At 40.8% G+C, this 14,663-nt stretch overlaps 1 protein-coding gene across 9 annotated transcripts in view; it reads right to left on the reverse strand.

Annotated features, from left to right (window-relative positions):
- Positions 1-5,502: 5,502 nt before the first annotated feature.
- Positions 5,503-14,663, reverse strand: part of NF1 (neurofibromin 1) — a 323,089-nt gene continuing 313,928 nt past the window's right edge. For all 9 annotated transcript variants that reach the window (XM_061390468.1, XM_061390467.1, XM_061390466.1 and 6 more), the window contains one exon: positions 5,503-9,110. In XM_061390468.1, coding sequence (XP_061246452.1) covers positions 8,968-9,110 — 143 coding nt within the window. In that variant the 3' untranslated portion in view covers positions 5,503-8,967. The remainder of the gene's footprint in view (positions 9,111-14,663) is intronic.

Raw genomic sequence — 14,663 nt, forward strand, 5'->3', positions numbered from 1 at the left:
GGAGACGATGTGGGTTCGATCCCTGGGTCAGGAAGATCCCCTGGAGGAGGGCATAGCAACCCACTCCAGTACCCATGATCAGAGGAGCCTGGCCGGCTACCGTCCACAGGGTCGCAAGGAGTCAGACAGGACTGAAGTGACTTAGCATGCACACGTGTGTGGGAGTCAATGTTCTTGTCAACATTTCCAGCTCTCCTCCTGGATGGAAGAGGACAGCTCTTCCTGACCCTTGGGATTTGTGGAGCTGTGTGATAAGTTCCGGCAGCGACTGTGAGCAGAAGGGACTGCACGTCTGGCCTCAGGCCTTTAATTGCTGATGAGATGCTCCAGATGCTGGGCTGTCCAATCCAGTAGCCACTAGCTGCCAGATCTGTTTAAATTATAATTTAAAAGCCAGCTCCTCAGTCTCAGTGTTCACATTTCAAGGGTCTGACAACGCCGTCGTGTGGCTGTGGCATGGATAGGGAACATCTCCATCTCTCCAGGGGCACTGGGAGGTGCTTGTCTGAGCCCTCCTTCCCTCATTTGCTACGGTGGCTGATCAGTCTAGGGGGCTCAAGAAACTGCAGTGAGCAGAGTCCCCCTGCTGACCAGTGGTGGACATGCAGAGGGCTGAGGAAGCTTTTGAGTCAATGAAATTTGGGGGTTTCTGGTGCTTTTTTTTTTAAAACACCATTAACATAATCTGGCTCTTTTTGTCTGTTCCATTCTATTTACCTAGTTTAATTACCATCATCACAGTTTTAAATATTTAAAAATATCTTATTTTATTATCTAGTGAGGAAAATTTCTATGCATGCTTTTAATTGTATTTCATAGCTGTGCTTTCTTGTCTATTTTATAAGGTAAACCCTAGGATCATTTTGTTTGGATATACACTTTCTTCTCGTAGGGATCTTGGTTGGAATTGCATGGTATCAGTAATTAGTTTGGGAACAACTGATGGTGGTATAGTCACTGAGTTGTGTCCAACTCTTGTGATGCCATGGACTGCAGCTGCTAGGCTCCTCTGTCCGTGGGACTCTCCAGGCAAGAGTGGGTTCCATTTCCTTCTCCAGGGGACCTTCCCAACCCAGGAATCGAACCCAGTTCTCCTGCATTGCCGGCAGATTCTTTGCCGACTGAGCTACAGGGAAGCCCAAAGGAGCAACTGGCACTCTGATATCCATTCTTCCCATCCAGGTCCATGGTCTGTCTCTCCCATTACTCCTCTCCTTATAGCCCCGGGTCGGACAGACTGAATCAGCACCAGCACGAGCAAAATAAAGACAACACAGTGACTTTCCAATAAAGCGCAATCAAGTCCTTTTAAAGAACTGTATTTTTCATCTTATGAGTCCCTCTTCCCCTAATCTGTTGAGGGTTGAAATGCCCTATTACAAAAAGACTGTTCCTGCAATTGTTTTCAAAGTGCAGAAATTAACAAAACACATCTTCAAAATTTTACTGGTGTGTGAAATTTCAAAGTCTGGATTCGCCTTCAACAGGTCTTTATATTAATACACAGGACATCTCCATTTTGGTAGGGATTTGTGCATGGGGGTGGCAACTGTGCATGGAGTCTTTCTTCCTATCCTATTTGTATAGTTCCCTGATAACATAGAGCCTTAAGGTGTTACTCAGCAACCCCAGCTCCTTGAACAAGCATAGTCCCTGTACTTGGGAGGCCCAGAGTCTAATCAGGGAGTTAGCAACAGTTGATGACCACTGTAAGGAGAAGCAGTTACAGGACCAAAAGAAGGGTGATGGGGGCTCAGAAAGCATTTCCCAGAGGTGCTGATGCTGGAGTTCCTTGCAAACAAGGGGCCCAATACATGTCAGCTGGATGAATGAATGCTGTAAACTCAGACAGACTCAGTATTTTAATGGGAACTAATTTTTTGGTCTCCTGTAGAAGCCTAGATATGAGTATATGGTGAGTGGCTGTACTGTTTTTGCTTAAGGCATAAGTACCTAATCCTTTCTGCCTTCCATCTGCGAATTATCAAGTTGGGGAGGTAGCATCCCTCACCATCAGTTTCTCATCCTACTTTGACTTTGGCCAGGCTTAAAAATAGAAAGTACCTTTGTTTTTGCTCTCTGGGGCTATAGCAGGTCTTCATGGCAGCTTTAATATTTTTATTTATTTGGCTGCATCAGGTCTTAGCTGTGGCACAAGGGATTCTTTTTTTTTTTTTAGTTGTGGCATGAGAACTCTTAGTTGCGGCCTTTGGGATTCTAGTTCCCCTACCAGGATCGAACCCAGGCCTCCTGCATTGGAAGCACAGAAGCTTAGCTGCTGGGCCACCAGGGGAGTCCCCTCGTGGAGTTATTAAATATGCAAGATCAGGGTGCATTTCCCAGAGTGGGATGAAAAGAAAGGAGGAAAATAAAAACAGAATGAGCCAGTCTCCTCCCTGGGGCACTGCCTTCTGCCTGGACACGTCTCTGCTACACGTGCTCTCTGGGCAAGATCGTCCCCGAGCCTCAGGGACACCCTCTGCATAATTCAAGACTTCACAATCCTATTTTCAACTTCTCAGTGGACATATTCATTTGGACACACTTCTTGGGAATTTTTCAGGGCCCAACTCCTCGGCCCACACCTTACCCACTTGCTCACTGGCTCTGTGGCTGTTGCCCTCACTGAACTGTGATCTCGCACAGGGCACAGGCCAAGCTTTCTGCTTTTCTTGGCACCTGCAATGCCTGGCAAAGGGCTTGGTACGATTATAACCAACTGAAAATGTTTCTGAACAAATGAATGTATCAGCTGAGGTTATCTCTGTTGACATTTTCTTCCTTGAAACATGTTGTTGGGCAATGCTTTCTGAACTTTTGACCAGGAAAGGGCCCTACTAAGATTTCAATGTGACTTTTCTATTTTATATGGAGGAAGTGGCCCCCTTGAAGGAAGTTCTCAACTACGTAACTCCATAGGCTTCTCTTTATCATGACAGCTTGACTCATGGCATAAACACATGCTAAAGACCTAAACAACTTTGCAGTACAATCTTTTGGGGATAATATAAAAAAGAATAAAGGTAATTTGACCCCATTTAAATAAAATGTGTGATGCTTCTTTGGAAACTTTAGACATACATGTATACATATATGTGGTGTATGGACCACGTACATGCTGCCCTGGTGGCTCAATAGGTTAAGAACCCACCTGCCAATGCAAGAGACGTGGGTTCAATCCCTGGGCCAGAAAGATCCCTTGGAGAAGGAAATGGAAACCCACTCCAGTATTCTTGCCTGGGAAATCCCATGGACAGAGGCGCCTGGTGGGCTACAGTCCACAGGGTTGCGAAGGAGTCGGACATAGCGACTTAGCAACTAAACAACAACAATATGTACATACTACAAGGTATAAATGGATTTTTAGAAGGTAGTTAAAAGTCAAATCTATTAAAATTATAATTTCACATTATGAAATATCCCCTTCATGATTAGCTAGTACTTTTTAAAAGAACAAAACGTGAGATTCAAACCTAAGGGGACTACATTGCTGCAGTGTGGCTTAGTATTTTTAGAAACATAATCAACACTATAAGAGGGCTTCCTGTAAGCTGGCAGCTAAAAGGGTCTTACACGGAACTTACTTCAGTAAGAAGGCCGAGTCTCTAATGAAGACAGGCCTGTCAGGTCACTTGGGGCAACCGCCCCTGACAGAGTTGGGACGCTGCTGTGCCAGCTGTTCTGACAGGCAGTGTGCAGGCTGTTTCACTGGTAGAAATCAAGGGAGAACTAGGGGTGAGGGTACGTGTCATAGGAGGGGCATGGGGGTGGGCTGGGCCACTTTCTGGAAAAAGGAACACTGTGAAGCTACCTCTTTGTTACAGGTTAAGTTTTTACTGTTTTTCTAGTACCTTTCTGCCCTTCCCAAACCCCCCTGGGAATCAACTTTTCTGGCTAGAGAGTTCAAAATTGGCAGACTAGCCTGAGACTGTCCCAGAAAACAAAACTGTGCAGATAAAAAAGTGAGCATGGGCCCCATGAATGACAGATGATACTGTCAATGTTCTCGAGCAGCTTACTGTCCAGGGATGGAGAGGTGTGGTCCAGATGGTCACTACCCAAAGGCACCCCTACTTTTGACTGTGATGCTTTAGTCTGGAGGGAACAGAAAGTTATTTGTTGTACAGCTGACCCTTGAACAGGCAGTGTATAATTTACAGTTGGTCCCCTCTGCATCTGCTATCCTTCTTTATCCCTGAATTCAACCAACCATGGACCATGAAGCACTGTAGTATTTACTATTAAAAAGCATCTGCATCCAAGTGGACCCTTGAAGTTCAAACTCTTTTGTTTTTCAAGGATCAACTGTACTTGAGTTTTCTGGTCTCTACTCCGGTGGTCTTTAAGCCTCAGTGGCCAGAGAACTTACCTGAAGCTTCGAGAGTGCGTAGGCCTGTGGGTCCCCCTTCCCCTGGCCCACACACAATCTCTCTCTCCCCCTCCCTCCCTCCCAGGGCAGCCCTGGAGCCTCCTGCATATACTCTGCCTTGAAGGTTTGGGCCCAGAGTGCTAGCAAGTGCTCCAGATGGGGTTCCTCTGCTTCTCCTATGTCTTCCTATGAACAGACCGGTACTTGACTCAGACCTAAGATGTCTCCTTCACGGTCTTTTTAGCCCTTTGTCTAATTTAACAGATACTGCTGCCCTCGTAAGGATCAGCTCTGTCCTGGCCACAGGGTCTAGGCTGCATTCTTTCTCCATCTGGGAGTAGCGTGCCTAATGGGGTAATACACATGCTGTGTCTGGGAAGGTTCTGCTGGAGAGAGCTGAGAAGCTGGAGAGAATTGTGGGGTCCTAACATAAGACCTCTGTTAATCTCAGGGTGTCCTGGCATTTCTGATTGCTCATTTTAAAAGAACTAAACTCAGCCTCACTCAGAAAGCAGAGTTACCCTTCAGTTTGGCATGCCCTAAAAAAGCATTTGATGGGGTTCAGGAAGGAGCTTGAGAAAATTGCAGAAGCAGGAAGGTTTCTCTGACCTTTCTCCTCTCATCCTTTTCTGAAACACACATAAAACCTTCACTTGAGAGGCAGGGCAGGGCCCTCCCTAACCCCGGTGGAAAGAGCATCCAAATCTCTGAAGACAGAGGGACTTGGAGAACTGGAATAGATCTTGCTGGGTTCCCCAACTTTTTACTGCACTTACCTCGTAGTCTGACCTATGAGATTTCTACATGATGCCCACTCTTCATCAAACCTAGGATAGAAATACTCAGGTTTAACTGTTTCTTTTTTGGGGGGGTTCTTCTCATCTCTTTTTGAAGGCTCCTGTCATGTAAAATTTATACTAAATACATGTGTAGGCTTTCCTCCTATCAATATATCTTTATCAGTCTAATTTTCAGACTCAAGGGAAACTTTTTTCTCCCCTATGCATTTCACCAAAATTATTTTACCAAAAGAAAGGAAATGGCTTTAATGTTTCAAAAGATCAGGGAGGAGTAGGGGGCAAGTAAGAAAAGAGAGCTGATGCATGTGAAGAAATTAAATAACTCCCCACATCTTAGAGCAGATTGAATTTACATTTTACTTAAAAAAAGGGGGAGGAGTACATACACAGGGAGGAGAATGGGACGGGAACAACAGTGATCTGAAATGGATTTCTACAGTTCTCCTCTACAATGGTGGATTTTGTCTGTTGGGCAGTATTTCTCCTGCTGGCATACAACTGCTTACAATATTAACGAGGCTGTAGACAAGGGAACTGCCAGAGTTTGGGCCTGAACAGAAGAGAGAGGAAGTTATCATATACAATGTAAGTTTACAATACACAGCATTTTCTTTAAATGATGTAACGCAGTCGCAGGAAGAAGTTAACAATACTAACACGAGAATAATCAAATTTTTTGTTTGTTATCCATGTACAGCAACTAACTGCTTTACAAAAAAGCAAAATAATACAATATATCATCACATGTATTTACAGTGTAGTAAATATACTTTTCTGTCAAATTTTACACAAATTATTTACAGGTGAATATACTGCATTAAAAAAAAAACTGTGTGGCTGACACTAAGAGTGAATTTTTTATAAGTCCATTGCATAACATTGAATAAGACATGCCTCATTATGCCTGGGTTAGGGGTGGGATGTAAAAACAAAACCAGAAAACAAACAGAAAAGCCAAAACAAAACTGAGAACCCTAAAACCCACTCAGCAGGGTGGGTTGCCGGCTTTCACTCCGTCTCCCCCAGGGCATCGTCCCGGCCCCCGGTAACGACAGGTGCTGCGTGGATGCAGGAGAGAGCACTGGCCATGTCCCCCAAAGCTAGAGAGCCAGGTCTCAAGGCTGGCAAAGAAGGGCACACCCCTGGGACAGTGGGGTTGATAAAGCAGGGAGATCATGACAAAAAAATGGTGAGTTAATGTTTTCCTTTTTAAAAAGTCAGGGGAAACATCTACAAACCCAAAACAAATTACTTTACAGAACTTACATCAGATTATGCAGAACAGGCAACCTGCTGTAAACTTCAGAATTTCTTGTGCAGGTTATAAGTATGAGGCCTAAAAAAGAGTTTCATTTCTCCAGGGAAAACATATTGGTGAGATTTACCTCATGTTCATTTTAGTTTCTTGGAAAGCTAGATTTTCCTCAAAAGTCAGAAGTTTTTTAAACAAGGTGAACCTTAAACCTTAATAAGTTTTCAAATTTCCAGGATGTACTGGTCAAAAGTATTTCTGCAATTCAAAGAAGGTTCAGTTCTGATTTATGCAATGCAGATCATTTCATGAGGTACTTCAAGTGAATTCACTCCCTTCATTACACTAGAGGGAAGTTAACGAATAAATTTAAGAAATAACATACCCTGGAAAACTTGTTTATGGAAAGATCAATATTTTTTAGTGGTAAAGCTTTGGAAGTTTCTTTGTTTTGATGGGAGAAGCAAAATAGCATAACACTACCCATGGTCACTGCACCAAACCAACCAACAAAGAGGGAAAAACACAGAACCAAAAGTATTAAAAGCTCACATTCCCGGAGCCAGGGTGCCCACCCCAGAAGCTCTGGGTTGTGGGAAGACATGGACCTTACCGGCAGCTCGGTGGCACCAGGCTGTTAAAGATCTATTTCTAAACTCAGCTCTGGTCTTACTTCCTTATCATCTTAGTTGATCTGTTATTACAACATTCTATTCTAATGAAGCCTCTACAATAGTTAAAAGTAAAAGTTTAGTTAATTGCATGTATCTTCAATATTTTCCAACAAGTCAGGGTCAAAGTAACTACTAGCACTAAATTTTTTTTTTTCCATTTTGGCAAATGGTTCTTACTTTTCCCAGGACTGTAAACAAATTAAAAAAATTAAATTCTTGTTATTTCTGAATATCAAAAGCAATTTTATTTACATTAACATATTACATTGTTACTGTGTGGATAAATGTGAAATGTGTTATATTATTAAAATCAGAACACTTAAATGTACCATTATTTATTGATTTAGCTGTGGAATTTAATTTACTGAAATCCACTCATGAAACAGCACTTTTGGAAACTCCCCCTCCCCAAGGTTTCTTTTCCCCTCCCAAAGCCGTTACATCTTAACATATAAAGGGAGCCCAGGAATAGCGGGATAATATCTGCTTGTAATAAATATGGTTTAGTTCTAAATTGGAACATCCAGATACTAATATAGTCACTGAAGTCAAATTATTTTGCATACTGCAGGTACCATGAAGAAATTGGATCTGCATTACTATGGAAACCCCAATGCCATGATAACCCATACCATTCGGAATAGCAGCAGCTCTTAAGGTCCCCTGTTGTCATAATAACGCAGGCTGGCCAGTCCTTTCACAGTGATTAAATGCAATTCTATCATATAGAACCGACATGTTTTGCTAAAGAGATTCCTGATTTTTTGGAGGGGAGAGGAAAGATTACAAGACATTTAAAATACATCTCATCAAAAAAATTTTTGATAATATACACCATACTCTATGTTTCTGGGAAAAATATTAAACAAAATAAAAGCATCATCTACTCTAATAGTCACGTACCATTCCATTTTGTATGGAGCTAATGCAACCATCTACGAAATTACCTTCTAGGAACAATTTTCGACACTTTGTTCACTGATTACCCTGCTTAGAATTATTTAGGAAAGAAGAGGAGGAGGGGAAAAATGTATAATTACTATACTTAGTATAGTTTTGGCTTACAAAAACAAAAAAATGACTTTTAGCATATTTAAAGATTAAAAGATAATCAACTGGAGAAAAATATAAACTAGTTTGGATGACTGAGTTTGGATAAGGCCTCAGAACTCATCTCTTTAATTCAGTAATGTTAAGATATATGTGGTTATGTTTATTTCCTGTAGTTATTGCTAATACTCAAGTGTTAGTATTTCTTAAGAACCCACTACAAAATACTAAATCCCTCCACCCTCCCCCCCCACCCCAAAGTACCTTGCCTGTGGCTTTATGGTGTGAAGTCACTGAGGCTTGACCTCTATGGTTCTTCAGTTTTGTAAGGTAAAAAAAAGTCCACAGCTAAAAGTCAGATTAAACATACTGGGGTTATAATATTATTTCTCCCATAAACTTCTATCTCGAAAAGTGTGTAAATAAGACTAACACTTTACTTTGTATGTTGAAGAAGGGGAAAACATAGAAGGCAGAGCTCTGTGCAAATGGCTTTCATAGCTGGCCAGTAGTAGCAGTATTCAAGAATTCATCCTCTCACAATTGGGATGTTCTCAGGTCAAGTGTCCTGACTGCCCACTCTCTTTGCAGCTGTTCTGAACACTTGCTTAAACCAGACACACCGAAAGTAAAAAAAAAAGTTAAAGAAAAAAGCAGCATTAAATTTAGGCAACGCTTCCAACAGTTGATCATCTGGCAACATGGTAGACTGGATGGGCTCGTTAGAAACATGAAGTGCAGCATCACAGCACGGTGGTGAGGGGTCACTAGTGAAGAGCCCGTGTCAGTTAAGTCTGTTTGAAAAAGGAAAGAAAGAAAGCTTCACACGATCTTCTTAATGCTATTACGTTTGAAACTGCCAGCACTTCTCTGCTTCTGCACCTGGCTTGCGGATCCATGGCGAGTTCGTCCACTGTTACAGTGCCCAGTGGTGGGGGAGAGTTCAACATTCTCCTTGTCGATTCCTGGAGAGAAACGAAGCAGCCAGTTACCCTCTTCTCCTCTGGTGTTAAGCTCCAGGACTGAATCCCACAATTTGTAAATGAGATACAACCTGGTCTATTGTTTTTGCATTCATTTTAACAGTCAACTGCTAGAGTGTTCACAAAGATCTTGAGGTTTACACACCTCACACTTTGTTAAGCAAAATGTGCTATCATAGCAGAAAAATAGCATAAGGGGGGGGAAAAAAAAAAAAACAGAGAAGTTGCAAGGAAAAGCCAAAGGCAGGCAGGCTTGAGCTGAATCAAAGAAAGGCTAGCAGTCACCAGACTAGAATGCCTTCCTCCAAATCATACCAGAAGTTTCCAGCAGAGGGCCATGTAGCCTTACTAGCTGTTTATACACAGGATATATTCTGTAATTGCAAAAGCTACGGAAATACACCATTTCAAAGAAAGGGAGATGCTTTTTCTTCTCAAAATCATAGTGCCTACCCCAAAGGAACTCAAATATTTACTAAGAAAATAATATATCCCAAAGGTCATACAGCAGAATTTTTGCTTTGATCTTTTCAACTCTGCCAAGTCATTTTCCGTTCTACACCTTAACAGTTGCCATTTACTTCTCTCACGGAGGAGATTAAACCTCCTCAAACAGGGCCCCACAACGTGTTTTATAAATGATCTGGTTAGTAACTCCATAACGTGACAAGAAGCGAAAAACAGGGTATATTTTTACTCATCAGATGAGTGAAGATTTCAGATTAGACAGGTCACAGGATAGTGGTTGCCTCTGGGGGAAGGACTGACTGGAAGAGGGCATGAGGATGGCTTCTTGGGGGTGCTGGTGATGTTGTTTCTTGATCTGGATGCTGGATTTTTAACTATGTTTACTTCTTAAAAGTTAATTAGGTTGCAATTTATCATGTGTGCTTTTCTGTTACACTTTAATAAAATTTACTAAAATAATTAGACTGATTATACCCACCTTTGGCATAACTACTGGTGGCAAAGCAAAAACTATTTTAGTCATTTGTAGCAAAATTTAAGCCATTTGTAGCAAAATGTAACAAAATGTAGCAAATGATTGATATTTGGTAATATAGAAAAATGACCATAATTTGGGAGTAGGGGGAAAAGAAATCCAGGTACAGGAAGGAAAAAAAAAAAAAAGGCTGGGAAAACATCTGCCAAAATATATTATTACTGGATGGTATGATTTCAGGTAATTTTTAATTTATTCTTTTTATTTTTTTGGCTGTGCCACGTGACTTTTGGGATTTTAGTTCCTCGAACCCATGTCCCTTGTAATGGAAGTGGGGAATTCCCTACTTTATTCTTATCTGTACCATCTGAATTTTAAAATAAAGAGTAAATTTGAGAATGGAAAAATTTCTATTTTTGGACAAAAAATAGTACTTCAAGTCAAAAAGTATTTATGTGACTGAAAATATACTAAGATCCATACATCTGTCTGTTGGCTCATGAACAGAAAATGGCTCTGTGATGACCTCCTTCTAGGAGTCACATATCCTTCGTTTGCAGTTAGCCTTGAATTCCACTCAAGGTATGAGGCATCTACAGGCACCTGGTCTGATTTAGAGGGTTGCTAGAGGGTTGCTGTCTTGAGGTTATCAAAGGAACATAGGCATATGGAAAAGTGCACTGGGCTGGCAGTGTGAGTGCAGCATTAGAAATGTCAGCAACACCTCTCTGGGAGCCAAGGGCCGTGAACCTGCCATCAATCTGTTCTGATCTAATCCTATGGGTAGAAAGATAAATGGAAGAAAATACACTGTGATGTTCAAAGAACTTTTCTCTGGGTGACAGAATTCTGGATGATTTTTATTCTCTTCTGCATATTTATTTGAATCTTCTCCAGAGCTATTTAGAAAAGAAATAACAAAACTGAAAGAAGACCGCTTATCACCTTTTGAACGCACCTTGCACTCTGTGATGTGTGTGCAGCTCTTTCAATTGCCTTACTGATCTCTACAAGATAAAGGGCAACCTGCATTTTTTTCTCATTTCTGTTTCTTTCCTGATGCATTCTCCCTGCTTTTATATGCATTTATATTTTGTCTATATTATCACAACTTATGTATATGTCATATTTTCTCTACTAGAATAAAAGCACCTAGAAGGGCAGAGATAATTTATTACTCATTTTTGTTTTTCTCTAAGATCTAGTTGATGTCTTTTTCAACAAACATTGGTTGAACAGAATGCTTCCGTTTTTAAATGTGGTGGCTGCAACTGGCGAGAGTCAAACAGCATCAACCTCTCTCATCGCCAGTGTGGCTGCACCACATTTTTACTGGAAAAGACAATACCGTTTTTAGCTTCTTCCGTCTGAAAGGATCATGAACTTGTCTGTGTATTTGACCTTCCCTTTCCTCAAATATGCATCTGGCCTACAAGTTCAAGTCCAACAGTTCCTTATCTAGGGTTATTTCCTTAATAGGAAGTAAGATTCAGGCAAAACTGGAACTTTACAGAAAAGAGTTTGAAACAATCAAGAGATGGTCATCAGGAGGGACACAGTGTCAACCACCAGAGAGCTGGTGGCCCTCTGCCAGCAATCTTCCACCCTGGGGTCCTTTCTTGTGTGACCACCTTTGGTGAAGCCACATCCCTGGCTAGAATATGGCTCTTTCTAGGGCTGGGGATTGGGGGAGCAGTCATCACACTGCAAGGAGGCAAAGCTTCCATCTGAGGACAAGTGCCTGTTCAGTTTAATTCTTAAGAATTAAAGTTATATAAATTATAATCAGAGTAAGTCACTAGGGTGAAGGTTTCTTCAAAAGATATACTAAGAGTATTTCATTTCCTATTTTGTTAAACAAATAATCTTCAGACCTCTAAATAAAATTTTAAATGTTAAGGGTAAGAACAAGCAATAAAGTTTTACACCTACTGTGATTTCAACTACATAAATAAGAGAAATTAGGAGAGGCACCGAAACGTTAATAAACAGTGATTATCTTAGAGTGGTGGGATTATAGCTGACTCTTTTTTATTCTATTTAGCTGAATTTCTAATTTTTTCCCCGTACACAGGTATATTCCTTTTAATTAAAAATTTTAAAGTATCATTGACTCAGGACTGTCACTTATAACCCAAAGTTTCAATGCTATGTGAGAGGTGGATGTCCCGTTTTTACTTTCAAATTCAATTTTCATCTCAATTCATTTTGTGTTTTTGCGTGTGTGTTTTCTTCCTACTGAGTGACCCAACCCTACAAGTCACACACAGGTAAATGTGGCATGGTGGTGATTCCTAAGTTCGATTTCACAGCAAAAATGTTTTATTTTAAGGATCAAAGGAGAAGCTGACTTAAAAACCTTGGAGGCTTTTGTAAAATCAATTTTAAAAAGCATTATATTTATATCAAAAATAGCATCTTGAAAACAGCCAAGTTAGTATGAAACAGAATGATCCTAGTATCCTGGTTTCTGAGCTTAATTCTCACTTTTGAGAATTTTGGCAGCATTCTTCTTTTCAACCCTCTTAAATTAAAACTAGAAACCTTTCTAGAAGCTAGTGAAGGATTTGGTCTTGATATTCTATAGGAAAAACTCTCAGATATCAGCCCAATTGCCTAAACGGAGACAGATCCACCCTGCTTTGGTACACATGACATTTTATATTAGTGAGGAGACCCTGGTCCTACACTCCCACTTATCAAAGCCTCTTGGAAGCTTTGTATCCTGGACTCTTATGCCCCTAAGCACTGGCCTTCCCTTCCGATTCTCGGTGGGCACAAAAGCAGAAATCCATGAAGTGACAGAAACTTGGAGGTCACCACTCAGGTGAAATAAAAGGTTAAAAACCTCTGTAGTCTTGACTTACTAATTTAAATTCCCTTAGATATGCTGTTCTTAAACATGCAGCCAGTTACAAACATGCAGGGCAGAAGAAGCTGAAAATTTTTCATAGCAGTGTATTAATAAGCACTGTGCTTTAGTGAACTGCAGTGGTTTCAGGTAAAGATGAAATCCTAAGTAAAAGGTGTTATTGGCCAAAATTCACTGAACTGAGAAAGTGGGAAAACAATCATTACACTAAGATTAAATAAGGTAAATCCATTATATATCTACCTCCTCTGCTCACACATGAGTTCCTTGAAGGCAGGTATCAGGGTTTACTTTGACAACTAGGATATAGTTCCATCCCGACAAATAATAAAATACTTAAAGTCACCTATTTTTTAAACACCAAAATGATCTCTCAAACTGGAATCTAATATTTTCATGAAAAAATAAAAGGATCAAATCCTTTTTAGTTCTTGAGAAACTGAGGAGAAAATGAAAAACGTAATAATAATCCAAATACCCTGCCACCTGCACAGGGCTCTAGTAAGGCCCCTGAATCTGCACTGCTTAGTTATCACATGGATCTTATGGCAAACCTGTCAGAAAATTCTTATTGCATCTACGAGAAGGCAAAGGTGTCAGAGGGCTCATTTGTTGCATATATAATGAGGCACATCAGAAGACCCAGGGTCCAGTCTGTCTCGATGAGAACTCTTATTTTGTTTTAGTTCTTAATCTCGCAATTAAAATTAACAGTAGATATGCCTATTTCAAAGGATTGTTAGAACAATCAGATAAGCTAGGTGAAGATTTTGTGCACATAATTACTTCACAAATTAAGATGCTCCTAATAACTGGAAAAAAAAAAGTGAAGTACTGAAAGCAGTTTTACAACAAATGCATAGGACTTGAATTTTATACTGGAATTTTTAAAGTTACTGAAGCTAATGTAAATAAGCAAGAAATGCCATTAAGCTTTCCTAGAAGAAAAGATAACTCCAGCTTCTTCATGTGTGCATGCTGTGCTCAGTGGCTTCAGTGCTGCCTGACTCTTTGAGCCCCTAGAGGCTGTAGTCCCCCAGGCGCCCCTTCCATGGGATTCTCCAGGCAAGAACACCCAAGTGGGCTGCCATGCCCTCCTCCAGGGGATCTTCCCAAGCCGGGGATCGGACCCACATCTCTTGAGTCTCCTGCACTGGCAGGTGGGTTCTTTACCACTAGCACTACTAGGAAGTACACTGATGGAGATGTGTTAATTATATATTTAGAATTATTAATCTTTTGAGCTAGATATACAAAAGATTAGGAACTTTAAAAATATTTGTAATGGATTTTCTCAATTGCTGACACCTTTTTCTATACAGGTCTCATCTTTCTGTGTATTAATTACTGAAGAGTAAAAGAAAGAACAGGCATCCTTTATAAATGAGACATAACTGCATCACACTTTTTTCTTCTTAGTCCTTTGAGCTAACTGAGGACCACATTCCTTTCTTTTTTTAGCACAGATGATTAAAAAAGACAGCCAGCTTTAACTTCTAAGCAAATGCTGGGGTTAGCTTCATTATTTATATATGAAATAAATACTTCCTAAGCTAAAAATTCTTCCCCACACCACATACCCTCCTTGCTCCAGTAACTCTCCCTGGAGTTTCCTGTTAACCTGCCTGTGTTAGTTTAGGGCCGGGACAGCATCTTCAGTGTTCGGGGAACCTGCACAGCTCTTCCACCAAGACGAGTCCTGGCCCTGCGGTGCCAGAGG

The sequence above is a fragment of the Bos javanicus genome, chromosome 19 (assembly GCF_032452875.1).
Source record: "Bos javanicus breed banteng chromosome 19, ARS-OSU_banteng_1.0, whole genome shotgun sequence".
In the NCBI taxonomy this organism is placed as follows: Eukaryota; Metazoa; Chordata; class Mammalia; order Artiodactyla; family Bovidae; genus Bos; species Bos javanicus.